At 36.8% G+C, this 15491-nt stretch overlaps 1 protein-coding gene across 1 annotated transcript in view; it reads left to right on the forward strand.

The window, feature by feature from the left end:
• The window catches only part of LOC306981570 (uncharacterized protein), a gene marked incomplete at its 5' end in the record, with an annotated part of 139220 nt that overhangs the window by 109276 nt on the left and 14453 nt on the right, over positions 1–15491 (forward strand). Inside the window, 13 exons of the mRNA XM_079581178.1 lie at positions 337–375; positions 458–511; positions 573–626; positions 4681–4788; positions 4863–4916; positions 4994–5047; positions 6648–6692; positions 6896–6949; positions 7733–7777; positions 7855–7908; positions 10914–10958; positions 12742–12795; positions 12867–12911. Of these exons, the coding sequence (XP_079437304.1) occupies positions 337–375; positions 458–511; positions 573–626; positions 4681–4788; positions 4863–4916; positions 4994–5047; positions 6648–6692; positions 6896–6949; positions 7733–7777; positions 7855–7908; positions 10914–10958; positions 12742–12795; positions 12867–12911 (705 nt within the window). The remainder of the gene's footprint in view (positions 1–336; positions 376–457; positions 512–572; positions 627–4680; positions 4789–4862; positions 4917–4993; positions 5048–6647; positions 6693–6895; positions 6950–7732; positions 7778–7854; positions 7909–10913; positions 10959–12741; positions 12796–12866; positions 12912–15491) is intronic.

A 15491-nucleotide genomic window follows, 5' to 3' on the forward strand; every position in this document is an offset into this window, starting at 1 on the left:
ATTTGACACATAAAAAAATATAAACATAAGAATCCCTGCAACACCCCATAAACTTCGCTGCACCCACTATTTTGTGTCATGGGCGTGAATTTGGCAATTAAAGTTCGAGCGTATTGTTTGCAAACTGCAATTGATTCATTAATTAAAAACAAAGTAGTTGATCTGCTGTGTTGTTTTTATGGTTTAGCAGCAGTAATATGCAGTTATTAGCCGTGTCCACTATATTTTTTGTTGGCTTTCATGAGACCCCCCTTGAAATGACCAGGACCCCCCATTGCCCCCCCAATCAAAATTGTCTGGAGCCGCCACTGATACTGTGTATTGTTTTTCTTTCAGCAAAGCAGCTTCTACCAGCTGCTGCGCGCCGGCTGGCCTGTAAGTATCATCTTACTGCTATTACTTTCTGAAAAGCGTTTCATGTTGACCAGAGATTGGTTTGTTGTTTGTGAGCTTTCAGAGTAAAGAAGGCGCTGAAGGACCACTCGGAGAGATGGGCAAACCCGGTTTTCAGGTATTTAGTACTGAAGTGCCATTTTGTTGAAACATTCAGTTATGTTGTCTAAATGTCGTAGGGTCCACCTGGTGAAGCTGGGGAACGAGGACGACCAGGAATTCCAGGAGAAATGGTTTGTCTCTTTATTTTTTGTCGACAGAAATGGTGATATGATCAAATGTGAATTGGAGAACCCTTTCATAATCGACAGGTGACCAGCAGCATCTAGGCTTTCATCAGGCAACTTATCTTTTTCATGTTGATTTAAAGCAGTACTAAGTAACTCTTGCCCCTAGAGGCCGTAAGCGCAACTGCAGGAGTTGTAACAATTTTTTTAACTTATTAAAGGGGGGGTATTATGCAAAATCGACTTTTTCAAGCTTTACATCATGTTATTAAGTCATTCCCTCATTAAAAACATGCCTGAAGTGTTGCCTTAGCACATTCACGTATTTTCGAGTAATCTGTAGAAACTCTGATGGCAGCCATTTTAGGGATAAAACGCCTGATTCCTTCAGGAAACGCCCTCGACCTCCAGGATACGCCTCCAACCTTTCGTCACCAGCCGAGTAACCAACCACTGCTCCTCAGCAGAACCCCCTCCCCGCAGTGTCTAGCCCTAAGACGTAAACAGAGTCATCATGGAGGATTAGCTTCATGTGTTGTGAACCGGAGCCACAGCAGACTTTTACAAAGACACACATCAGTGTTTCTGTTACCGAAACACCCAGGATTAAAACCGGTGACAAGAACACTTATTTCAGTGTCTGGTTCTGCTCTGGGCCTTGATGATGCACAGAGCCTCCGGAGAAAGCTAATGCTAAGCTAAACCTCGAGTCATCACGTGAAAACGAGAAATATGCACACATAAAGTCAATAAAACCACCACACACATAAAGAACCGTTTAACAATGATCACACACGGAGCCTGGCTTGTTGATTTGGAAGTTTATTGCTCACATTTCATCTACAATGGGTCATAGCCGAGTGGTTTTCTCCCGGAGCTAACAAGCTAGCCGCGATAAGCTAACGGGAAAATTCACTGAATACAAGCAGCATATTATGCATTGAAAACGTCACTAAAACAGGCAACTGCTTGAAGCAGCCTTTATGATGATCACACACGGAGCCTGGCTTGTTGATTGTGTAGTTTATTGCTCACATTTCATCTACAGTGAGTCGTAGCCGAGTGGTTTCTCCCGGAGCTAAGGCACTATTAGCCACGACAAGCTAACAACCTTCACCTTCACAACATTCATTGAAAACAGGCAGCATATTATGCACAAATAACGTCAATAAAGCAGCAACTACTCGAAGCAGCCTTTACGATGATCACACAATGAGCCTGGCTTTACACATTTGTGGTTTATTGTAGACTTTTCATCAACAATGAGCTGTAGTCGATTATAACAAGCTAACGGGGTAACCTCGAAAAACCATTGTCCACCTGCACAGATAATGTCCGTCTTTGAATCGTATGGGCTCCTGCAGATCCTGGTGTCGTCCATGGGGGTATAGTTAGAGATCCATAGGGCATGGCAGATGCAAAGAGAAAGCCTCCAAACAGCAGTTATTTTTCAGGCAAGAGCCCCGTCCAAGCGTCCGGTGTGGAAGGTTTGTCTCCAAATAATATCCTGTGTGGCCATTGTTCACAAAGTGATAAACAGTAGCTCCTTTCCAACAATAAAAAGTAAAATGCACCGATCGTAGTTTCAATACAGTTGAGACAACGAGCGCAGTGTTGTGATGCCACAGACAGCGTGTGGAGGGGGCGTGTCGGAAAGGGTCAGAGGTTCTTAAAGAGACAGGGGCCTATTTCAAGTCATTCGCTAACGCCATTTTGAAAGAGCAATTTTATACAAGGCAGTTATTCTAATTTACTGCATTTACAGACCAACAGACGGTCTCGTCATCATTGTAGTGTGATATAGACTGGTGCTATGTGGCTGAAAAAAGCATAATACCCCCTCTTTAATTGTCTTGGAGAGTAAATACTACGCTGACAGAAAAGGCGAAGGGAGAGAGGGATATTGTACATCCAATTATACAATGGAAATATTTTTTTTTCACTCAAACTTGGCTGTAAATAATGTTTAACCTCTTAACTCCCGCCTGAACCGAGAGGATCTTTTTCCTCACGTCATCATTTTTGTCATTTTTCCGTCAATTTTTTATCAATTTTTTGTCATTTTTTTTGTCATTTTTTTGTCAAATTTGTATCCATTTTTTGTCATTTTTTCATCATTTTTTCATCAATTTTTTATAAAATTTTTGTCATATTTTTATCACATTTTTGTAATTTTTTGGTCACATTTTTGTCATATTTTTATTATTTTTTTGTCACATTTTTGCCATATTTTTGTCATATTTTTGTAATTTTTTCGTCCATTTTTTATCACATTTTTGTCAATTTTTGGTAAATTTTTTGTCATTTTTTTGTCATTTTTTGTCATTTTTTAATCACATTTTTGTAATTTTTTCGTCATTTTTCCGTGACATTTTTGTGACATTTTTGCCACTTTTTCATAAATTTTTCGTCACTTTTTTATCAACGTTTTCTCATTTTTTTTGTCACATTTTCATCATTGTTTTCGTCTCAGTTCTGTCGCTATTTTCACAGCTTTTTCCCAGAAGCTTTTGGACTGGGGTAAAGCCAAACTGGAGAAAATGTGCTCGGTTCAGGTGGGAGTTAAGGGGTTAAAGTGACGCTAGCCCGCTGTTAGCTTCTTCTTCGTGATTCCATTAGTGTGTATTGGTGACTCCGGTCCGGTGGCAGTCAAGTTGCAAACATGGTTTTCTGTCCAGAGACACCAGGGGGAGATGAAAGACCCTCCAATCATCCCATAAACACTTGTATTACCCCCACAGGGACTACGGAGAGGATTCATTAAGATAAACACGTTACTTAGTACTGCTTTAAAGGCTTATTGCAGAAATGCTGCTGCTCACCTTTAAACTAGAGTTACAAACACATCACATGCAAACTTCCCTGCGCATCTGTCTGGAAACATGTGTGAAGCACCTGCTAATTAAGGCCCTTGCTACATTTTTGGAGACATACCCTGTGGTCTGACGGAACAAAATTATAATCCTTTGGCCGTAATGACCATCACCATGGAGGAAAAAGAGTGAATCTTGCATCCCCGGTGTGAAATACGGGGGTGGCAGCATCATGCTGTGGGGTTGTTTTGCCCTTGCTACATGTGTCCTGATATTTATCCTACAACCGTATCAAAAACCTCTCTGTCCACATGACATTTTGCAGAACCCTTGACCCAATGTTCCACTTGCATTTAAAGTAAAGTTAGATGTTTACATTTTAAAGGGGGGGTATTATGCAAAATTGACTTTTTCAAGCTTTACATCATGTTATTATGTCATTCCCTCATTAAAAACATGCCTGAAGTGTTGCCTTGGCACATTCACGTAGTTCGGAGTACTCTGTAAAAACTCTGATGGCGGCCATTTTAGGGATAGCTTTGCCTGAGTCCTCCTAGGAACGCCCCCACCTCCTGGAGACGCCTCCGAGCTTTGGTCACCAGCCGAGTAACCAACCACTGCTCCTCAGCAGAACCCCCTCCCCACTGATGCCACAGACAGCGTGTGGAGGGGGCGTGTCGGAAAGGCTCAGAGGTTCTTAAAGAGACAGAGGCCTATTTCAAGACATTCACTACAGCCATTTTGAGAGAGACATTTTATACAAGGCAGTTATTCTAATTTACTGCATTGACAGACCAACAGAAGGTTTGCTCATCATTGTAGTGTGATATAGACTGGTGCTATGTGACTGAAAAAAGCAGAATACCCCCTCTTTAAGGAGAGGTGTCTGTTTCACACCTGCCCCCTGCTGGCCAGCCCTCACACCGGCGCAAGTAAACTGAGCAGCGCGGCCTGATATAATCACACAGCGCAGTTTGTTTTTATGTCCGGCAAAAAGGATGAGCCATGGCACGAGAAATGCGAAGGGAAAGTAATCCCAGCGCCGTGAAATAATACAAGAATAAATAAAATATAAAATAAAAATAAATAAATAAAACTCATGCCTGTTCTAGAGCTGGGAAATGTGATCATTTGATATTGAATGATGATATTGCCCTGTGTCAATCTGCAGATCTTATCCAATATCATCTCCTTTTGTCTACTGTGTTGTAATACTTTATCATCTTTGCATATGTTTGGTCTTTCAGGGGGAGATGGGTCCAAGGGGGCCCCCGGGAGCAGCAGGGCCCCCAGGACGAGACGGGGAGAACGGGGAGGATGGTCAGCCTGGTCCTCCCGGAGCTCCTGGACCGACGGTTAGACGCAGGATCTCTGTGTAAATGAAACGTCGGTGTGTTTATAACGAGGTGGTGTCTGTGATCTTCTGTAGGGCATGTGGGGGTACAGAGGAGAGCGAGGCGCTAAGGGAGAGAAAGGCGATGAGGTGGGTGTCACGGCACAGTCTGATGTTTTCTTCTTTTGCCTTGTTTTATGTGACTGGTTTGTGTTGTTTCTGGAAAGGGTCTGATGGGCGATAAAGGACAAAGAGGAGATGCTGGAGAACCTGGAGAGAAGGTACACATGTGCTACAATTAAAGGGATGTTTCAGGATTTTTGACATGGGGCCTCATTTTCTAAAAACGCCTGTGTCGATAGAATCATTTTAACCATTTTGCATTTAACCTCTTAACTCCCGCCTGAACCGAGAGATCTTTTTCTCTCAATTTTTTATCACATTTTTGTCATTTTTTTGTCACATTTTTGTAATTTTTTTGTCATATTTTGTAATTTTTTCGTCACATTTTTGTCAATTTTTGTGACATTTTCATCATTGTTTTCGTCTCAGTTTTGTCGCTGTTTTTACACCTTTTTTTCCAGAAGCTTTTGGATTTGGGTAAAGCCAAACTGGAGAAAATGTGCTCGGTTCAGGTGGGAGTTAAGGAGTTAGAATACCTTATATTTGAGCAGCATCAGCTTCGTGGTTGTATAAGCTACGCGGCGGCGGAGTGATCTGCTAGAAAATAGTCCCTCAAAATGCGATTGTTCATGTGATGCAGGTCAGTTATATTCCAAACATTATTCTATGGACACAGACATTTATATGGTTAGTCTGGTGTTATAAGTGATTTGCCTCAGGTGCTCTGTGGAGCGGGTCACACTGTTTTTAATACAGGCTAGCTGATACCATAGAAATGCACTAGCCTTGCGTTAGCCTAGCGCCACAAAACTCTTCAAATATAAGAACTGCATGAATTACAACAAAAAAAATATATCTCCAGAAATCAGCAACACTCTGGATAACGAGGAAATGAGGCCCTATGTCAAAAATCCTGAAATATCCCTTTAAGCTCCCAGTGACATCTCATTTAATTGACGGAACAATAGGATTTACAGCGTTATGTTTCCACGATGAGGCAGGCGTTTGTTGCTGTTTTGAAACACCAAGAGCAACCAGCCATCCTCTGCCTAGTATTGTGGTTTTCTGGAAGCACTATCTTGAATTAGCTTATGCTACGCTCTGACAGTGCTGTTGAGGTGAAGCTATTAGCTAACTCATGCTAACGCTTGTTTTCCACTTGTGTTTCTCTGGGTGACAGTTGGTATGTTTTTTTGTACAGTGCACCAACCAAATTTATAAATCTTATGCGTGCGAGCTGGGAGTTTGTGATGAAATAAAACAGCTGATCCCACTAGTGCCTTTTTCTCCAAATGAATTTTTCTCACGTTGTTGAAACCTAATTTGTAATTTTAATAGCACCAAATGTTCCTGTGTGGCTTTATGATATTCTGAAGGTTTGCCCCACGTAGGATTTTACAATATTTAATCCCTATTCTGAGTTATTGAGCTTTGAACCACCAAAAACGACTTCTTCACTATTAACTAGCTTATTCCAAACTAATCATTTTGGGAATATAACTGACTTTGCATCACATGAATGATCGCATTTTGAGGGACTATTTTCTCCGCAAATCTTCAACCAAAGATAAAAAATCGGCCTGTAAAAATCCCCAAGCATCGGCCTTAGAAAACCCCATATCGGTCGACCTCTAGCCTTAATAACTCTATCTTGAGAGGAGAATGTACATTGTGAAAATCAGGCTTGTGTCTCCAGATCTTAGCGAAAGAGTTTTCCAATTTTGCTCTTTTTGAACCGACTTCCTCTCATGTTTCCAGGGCTCTGTTGGTTTACCAGGCCCTGTAGGATCCACTGGACCTTCGGTAAGTTCAAATATTGTCACATGCATGTTAGTGTTTGCAGATATCAGACTTAATTAAAGGGAAGATTGAATAAATCCAGTTTTTAGTTGATCCCAGAAATGCTTTTGAGGACATAATCCCGAGCTCGCTGCTGTAAGGATCCATTGCCTCTTGTGTATAGTGTGTTATGAAGTGCAGTCATGAGCAGGTTGTTTCTTTTACAGGGACCTCAGGGAATCCGAGGCGCCTCTGGACCCGAGGGCCTTCCTGGACCTGACGTAAGTTCAGCTGTAATTGGAAATATATGTATTCGGCTACTGCAAAATGGCTGCACACTTTGACCTGCTGCAGGAGAACACATGGAATTTAACTATTGTGGTAGGGCTGCTCGATTATTGAAAAAATAATAATCACGATTATTTTTGTCATAATTGAAATCACGATTATTCAAACGATTATTTGTTGCCTTTAAAAAAATCCAGCAAAAAGTGACAAAAATCCATTAAAAAAAAGAGACAAAAATCCATCAAAAAAAGACAAAAATCCATTAAAAAAAAGACAAAAATCCATCAAAAAAAGACAAAAATCCATCAAAAAAAATACCAAAATCCATCAAAAAAAGACAAAAATCCAGCAAAAAAGTGACAAAAATCCATCAAAAAAAAAGACAAAAATCCAGCAGAAAAAAGACAAAAATCCATCAAAAAAAAGACAAAAATCCATAAAAAAAATAAAAAAATCCCTCAAAAAAAAAGACAAAAATCCATCAAAAAAGTGACAAAAATACAAAAATTAAAAATTAGAAAAAAAAAACATTGAAAAAATTAAAAAAAAAAAAAAAAATGATTTTTTTTTTTTGAAAAAAATGAAGAAAAAAAAATTATAATCGATTTTTTGTGATTATGCTAATTTTGTAATCGTTTACTGTTGTAATCGAAATCTTAATCGAATTTCGATTAATTGCACAGCCCTATATTGTGGATTCTCAGCTTTAATACAATTGATTGAACTTCTTTCCTAAACCCTATTACTTTTTTAACTTTTTCTTTTGTCTGCTTCAGGGGGAGCCGGGGCAGGACGGTGCTCCCGGTTTGCCAGGTCCACCAGTAAGTCACTTCTGTTTCTTCTCAAAAGTCTCCATGAGAGCCATAGCTGGTTGTTTGACTGAGGCCGTGCTTTACAGGGAGCCCCGGGTTTCACTGGACGAGTTGGGGCTCAAGGAGTCAACGGCTCAAGGGTGAGATACTAAACACTGCATTAAATGAACCGTTGTCAACAGGTTTTAGAGCTGGAAGACGTTTGTCCACGCTAACACTGGACAGAAATGTTTGAATTATGAATGAATCATCACCACAATTGTAAAGTCAGTTATTGATTTGATGATGTTTATGGATGTGAGTTGCTTCCTACAGCAGGATTAGGCAAGTTTCTTAACGGAGGGAAAAAATTTTTCATTGTAAAAACACCGAGGGCCGAAGCCGCCGATTTTAGGCCAAAGTAAAGCACTACACTGGAAAAATTAGCATCTTAAATGACTTAAAATTGCTTGAATAAAGGTTCTTTGTGTTGAATTTGAGTCTGTTTGGACTAATCTAAGATAAAGATACAAATGCCAATGGAACAAGCATGAAACCCACTTTGAAATCAGACAAATTAATTAAATTGAATTTTTGTCATTTTTTTGTTGAATTTTTGTCATTTTTTTGTTGAATTTTTGTCATTTTTTGTTGAATTTTTGTCATTTTTTGTTGAATTTTTGTTACATTTTTGTTGAATTTTTGTCACATTTTTGTTGAATTTTTGTCACATTTTTATTGAATTTTTGACACATTTTTGTTGAATTTTTGACATTTTTTGTTGAATTTTTGTCACATTTTTTGTTGAATTTTTGTCACATTTTTGTTGAATTTTTGTCATTTTTTGTTGAATTTTTGTCACATTTTTGTTGAATTTTTGTCACATTTTTTGTTGAATTTTTGTCATTTTTTTATTGAATTTTTGTCTTTTTTTTTTTAGTTTGACAGTAAACTTAAATAAAGGTTCTTTGTGTTGAATTTGAGTCTGTTTGGACTAATCTAAGACAAAGATACAAATGCCAATGGAACGAGCATGAAACCCACTTTGAAATCTTTGAAACTTTTCAGTTCAAAGCCCCCTCTGATTGGAATAGTTCACCTTTATCCATTCGTTCTTTAACATTGTTTGGTTTCTTCCTTATTTTCTCACCTAAAAACACCTTGTTCATGTCTTTAAGTGTATTTGTAATCTTGTACTTTTACCTCATCTCTTGGAATTGTTTCCTTTTGATTATATTTCTGTTGCTGTGTTTTATTTTGTAAATTTTGTCTAAGTATCTTGGAGGGGTTTGGGAGGACTATGGAGCAAGTTTGTTTTGTCTGTGCGACTGTCCTAATGTGTGTTTTGTCCCGTCTGTATCTTGTCTTTTACTGTGTTTTGTTAACTGTAACTACTGTTTTGTGTTAATGGACTTAACTTAAATCAGAGAAATGAACTTTTACTTTTAAACAGATTTGTTTTTCACTTGAAATTATACAATATAATCTGAGTTAAGAGAATAATGGCTTGTTCCATTGGCGATAAGGTGTTTTATCTGATCTAAGACCAGACCAAATCTACTCAAAACTTAGATTGAATCTCTTAAGTCATGTAGGTTTCTGTCATTTCTTCCTTAAAATTATTATTATTTTTCCAGTGCACTTTCTACAAATGCCAGAGTTGTGCATGATATGACCTAACGCGATGAAAACTGGTTCCATCCAGCTCTGTATGCACTGTCTGAAGGCCACATGAAGTTTGGACACATGTAGAACGTGGTCCACCACTTCATGGTTGAGTTGAGGATGTTCCCAATGACTTCCACTTTGTTTTACTATTACAGACAGTTAGTTAGTTAGTTAGTTAATTTATTTTCTTCGGTCATTATGAACATTTAAATCACATATTTTCCCACCTGAACCGAGCACTTTTTCTCCAGCTTTTCCCCAATCTAAAAGCTTCTGGAAAAAAGGTGTGAAAATAGCGACAAAACTGAGACGAAAACAAGGATGAAAATGTGAAAAAAGGGAGAAAAAACAGACGAAAAAAATGACAAAAAATTGACAAAAATTTGACAAAAATGGAGAAAAAATTGACAAAAAAGTGATACAAATTTGACGAAAAAATGACAAAAAGTGACAAAAAATGGACAAAAAAAGAAAAGAAAAATTTGACGAAAAAGTGACAAAATGTCACGAAAATTTGACAAAAATGAGTGCCCAACAAAATAAGTGATAAAAAAAATCTGATAATGTGAGGAAAAAGATCAATTTAGTTTTGTAAGTCTGGCCTACAGGATTTGGGTAAAGCTGAACTGGAGAAAATGCTCTCGGTTCAGGCGGGAGTTAAGAGGTAAAAGCACAAAACTTAAACTTGAAAACAATCAAAAATTATGCTATGTTTCCTAGATCGACTTCTGTTCTAATGGTCTTCATTCAAGTGTTCAATACGTCTCTATCACGTTTAACTTATACATTTTTTGAATGCTTTAATAGTGTTGGAGCCCTTAAGTTGAATAGATAAACCGTTCCATAGATCGACACCTTTAACTGATAAATGATCATGCAATTTGAAGATATTTAGTCTAATAAAAAGTGGATTTGTTGGAGCCAAGTATTCTGCACGGCTGATCACTCTAACTGCTTTCTTTTGCAATAAAAAGATAGGTTGTGTATTAGTTTTATAGGTTTCCCCCCATGTTTCCACACAATAGCAAAGGTGTGGAACGATGAGGGAATTGTACAGTATATATAATGATTCACAGAGGTTTTTATTTTACATAGTATGGCAATAATTTTAGAAATGTTAGTTTTTAGTGTATTTATGTGCTCCCTGATTTTGAGTTGACATGTTTTGTTTACTTCCTTGTTTCCAAATACAATATATTTAGTTTTACGCAGAGAGTTGAGTTTTGCGAGTCAATATTTAGGAGCGAGTACATTTCAGGTCTGGTCTGGTTGCACAGGTGGCTTCCTATCACAGCACGGCGCTGGAATTCCCCGAGCGACTCATTCTTCCACAGATGTTTGTCTGTTTGTCTCTGTGCTTTTATACACCTGTGGCCATGAAAGTGATCGGAAAACGCCTGGTTTCAATTACGCAAATGGACGTCCAAAAATACTTCTGGCAATATTGTGCATCATAGCAAATGTGTGAAGTGTAATTCCACTTTCGACTGTGTTTCAGGGGGAACTGGGCCCTGCTGGGAGCGCTGGTCTACCCGGTCCTCAGGTAAATGTGCCACGCTGTACGAAGTAAAGTACATGTGATTGAAAAAAGCATAATACCCCCCCTTTAATGAGTGAGTAGTTCCTTTGTGGAAAAGTGCTTTGAGTGTTTAATAAGTAAGCAAGTAAGTGCTTTCTTGACATTGTACAAACATACAACGAAACAGTGTTGCGGTGTCAGTCCTGTGCAGGGGCGTAGCACCAAATTCTGGGCCCTAGGTACAAACTATCTTTTTGGACCCCCCTCATATTTCTTGTTCTTTAACCACATAACAGTGGTCTGACAGTGCAGTTGATTTATTTTCTATTATAACTTTATTATATACAGCGACCTAAAAATCTAGATTAGTCCTGGACACTTAGTTCATTGTTTTGTTTTTGTTTGTTGTGAACTCGATGTTTCAGTTACAGAAATTGAATAACCTTCAATTCCGGTAGTGATATAGATATTTAAATTGGTGGTGGAATATTCTGCATAATGATTATTATCAGACCACATTTAACAGGACGACTGCACCAGGGACATGGGATATTTGTGCTGGGAATAACAAATGTGTGACTTTAAAGTAGGCATTAAAATGCTATTTTGCAAAAAATAAATATTATACTATATGTCGTCTCATGAACAAAAAAGCTCAAGGGCTTCAGCCTCATTTAGTCTCGCACCATATTTGAAGCCGGCTCAACCATTTGGCACATTTTTAAATTCATCCATCATTATTGTTTGTGCAAAATTCTGTCTGGCAACCGTTGTATTTCAGCCCGGTTGTGTTCAATTCTTATAGTATCAATTATGAGGGAACTTAGAAAGTACAATACAGTCCGACGCCCCTGGTCCTGTGTGTCAACCTGACCCGCATGACCTTGGAGGGCGGGGAAACTGTCAGCTCCACCTCCTCCTCCTTCCTCCACAACCATCTCCTCGTTTGTCCCTTTTTTGTTTCCTGCGGCTCCTCTTGTGACGCCTCCATTGTGTAGCAGGTGTGGGGGCTCTCGGTGCCTCTTCACTGTCTCAGAAGAAGAAATTTGTAGGACGGCATCTCTGGAATCACCCATATATGGTCATTTTTGAAAACAGTTAAGGGGGAAAACAATTTTGAAAAAATGTAAATTTTCTCTAATTATTCAAAAACTACTGTAACAAACGCTGAAATATGAATATAGTTTCTACTAAATAAAGAAACAAAGACACGTGGAGGAGCAAAGTGGTTCAACAGCCCATAAACACATGAATAACGGAGAATGCTAACTTGATGCTACATGTTAACATCGGGCTAATGCTACCGGTTAGCTAGCGCTAGCTACAACTGCCGTTTTTTCACTTCTACTGAACAATCTGCTGTGAGAAAATATCCAAATGGGCCCGATTTACACTTGACTTTATTTATGTGATAAATGAGTTCATATTCCACCAGAAAATGGCAAAAAAAAGAGTGAAAAATTGTGTTAAAGATTCTATTTTCCCCCTCGGAAAAGCCACGCCCCCTTCTATGACGAGATGCCGTCTGTATCTATGGGTTCAGCTGATAAGATAGCTTTTGTTTACCTTTAAAAAGCTGCTTTCTTCAGGACAAATCCACCAAACCTCCGCAAAAACACAGACAAAAGTATCTTGTTTTTTAATGAAGGCGGAAAAGCACTTTATAAGAGTCAGATTTTCATTAAACCTTTTATCCATCTTTTCCTCATAGAATTGCTACTGAACTGGTGTAAAACTATACTAATGTCCCATCGAACAAAGCAATTATGAGTCAAAACTTGAAACTGTAAATTGCTCTTCTGTCCAGGGGCCCCCGGGGTTAGAGGGCCAGATGGGACCCCCTGGTCGTAGAGGCCCTCAGGTGTGTGCAGCTCCAAGCTTAATTTCAAGCTTTTATCTGGGGGACATACTCATGACATATATATTCCACAGGGATCCCCAGGACTGACCGGTGCTGCTGGGCCCAAAGGAGAGCCTGTAAGTGTGAACTCCTCCTGATTCATTTATGAAACGTGGTTGGCTTTGAGTTCATTATTTCATGTTTTTTTCATTAGATTCTTGCACCTTTTACTCAAAGTATTTTGTAGAAATGACATTCAGTCTCCCTTTAATGACTTTCTAAACCAGGGGTGGGCAAGTTCGTTTGGTGGAGGGGAAATTATCTTCATTGTCAAAAGGACCAAGGGCCGAACCCCCCAATTGTCGCCTGAATTAAAGCATCACTTTTAACAATTGCCAGTTGTACATCATATATGACTTAAAGCAGTGCTAAGTAACGTGTTTACCTTAATAAATCCTCTCCGTAGTCCCTGTGGGGGTGATACAAGTGTTTATGGGATGATTGGAGGGTCTTTCATCTCCCCCTGGTGTCTCTGGCCAGAGTGCATGTGGATGTGGCCCATTGCAGGTTACGCACTATGTCCGTGTTGGTCACATGTCTTCCACTAGGTCTCCAGTTTGGCTTTACCCCAGTCCCAAAGCTTCTGGAAAAAAGGCAACAAAACTGAGTCAAAAACAATGATGGAAATGTGACAAAAAAGTGACGAAAAATTGATGAAAAAGTGGCAAAAATGTCACAAGAAATTGACAAAAAAATGACAAAAATTTGACAAAAATTTGACAAAAATGTGATAAAAATGTGATAAAAATGTGACAAAATGTGACAAAAATTTGATAAAAATTTGACAAAAATGTGATAAAAATTTGACAAAAAAATAACCAAAAAATGACAAAAAATGTGATAAAAATGTGACAAAATGTGACAAAATGTGATAAAAATTTGACAAAAAAATAACCAAATAATGACAAAAATGTGATTAAAAATTTTTTATGAAAAAGTGGCAAAAATGTCACAAAAATGTCACAAGAAATTGACAAAATTGACAAAAAAATGACAAAAATTTGACAAAATGTGACAAAAAATTTGATAAAAATGTGACGAAAAAATGATAAAAATGTGACGAAAAAATTACAAAAATGTGACAAAAAAATGACAAAAATGTGACGAAAAAATGACAAAAATGTGACAAAAATGTGACAAAAATTTGACAAAAATGTGATAAAAATGTGATAAAAATGTGACAAAATTGACAAAAATTTGACAAAATTGACAAAAATGTGATAAAAATGTGACAAAAATGTGACAAAAATTTGACAAAAATGTGATAAAAATGTGATAAAAATGTGACAAAATTGACAAAAATTTGACAAAATTGACAAAAATGTGATAAAAATGTGACAAAAATGTGATAAAAATTTTACAAAAAAATGACCAAATAATGACAAAAATGTGATTACAAAAAATTGATGAAAAAGTGGCAAAAATGTCACAAAAATGTCACAAGAAATTGACAAAAATTGACAAAAAATTTGATAAAAATGTGACGAAAAAATTACAAAAATGTGACAAAAATGTGACAAAATGTGACAAAAAATGTGAGAAAAATGTGACGAAAAAATTACAAAAATGTGACAAAAAAATGACAAAAATGTGACGAAAAAATGACAAAAATGTGACAAAAATTTGACAAAAAATTGACAAAAATGTGATAAAAATGTGACAAAATTGACAAAAATTTGACAAAATTGACAAAAATGTGATAAAAATTTGACAAAAATGTGATAAAAATTTGACAAAAAAATGACCAAATAATGACAAAAATGTGATTAAAAAAAATTGATCAAAAAGTGGCAAAAATGTCACAAAAATGTCACAAAAATGTCACAAGAAATTGACAAAAATTGACAAAAAAATGACAAAAATTTGACAAAATGTGACAAAAATTTTGATAAAAATGTGACGAAAAAATTACAAAAATGTGACGAAAAAATGACAAAAATGTGACAAAAAAATGACAAAAATGTGACGAAAAAATGACAAAAATGTGACAAAAATGTGACAAAAATTTGACAAAAATGTGATAAAAATGTGATAAAAATGTGACAAAATGTGACAAAAATGTGATAAAAATTTGACAAAAATGTGATAAAAATTTGACAAAAAAATGACCAAATAATGACAAAAATGTGATTAAAAAAAATTGATCAAAAAGTGGCAAAAATGTCACAAAAATGTCACAAAAATGTCACAAGAAATTGACAAAAATTGACAAAAAAATGACAAAAATTTGACAAAATGTGACAAAAATTTTGATAAAAATGTGACGAAAAAATGATAAAAATGTGACGAAAAAATTACAAAAATGTGACAAAAAAATGACAAAAATGTGACGAAAAAATGACAAAAATGTGACAAAAATGTGACAAAAATTTGACAAAAATGTGATAAAAATGTGATAAAAATGTGACAAAATTGACAAAAATTTGACAAAATTGACAAAAATGTGATAAAAATGTGACAAAAATGTGACAAAAATTTGACAAAAATGTGATAAAAATGTGATAAAAATGTGACAAAATTGACAAAAATTTGACAAAATTGACAAAAATGTGATAAAAATGTGACAAAAATGTGATAAAAATTTTACAAAAAAATGACCAAATAATGACAAAAATGTGATTAAAAAAAATTGATGAAAAAGTGGCAAAAATGTCACA

This window comes from Gobius niger (genome assembly GCF_951799975.1).
Source record: "Gobius niger genome assembly, chromosome: 22".
Lineage (NCBI taxonomy): Eukaryota > Metazoa > Chordata > Actinopteri > Gobiiformes > Gobiidae > Gobius > Gobius niger.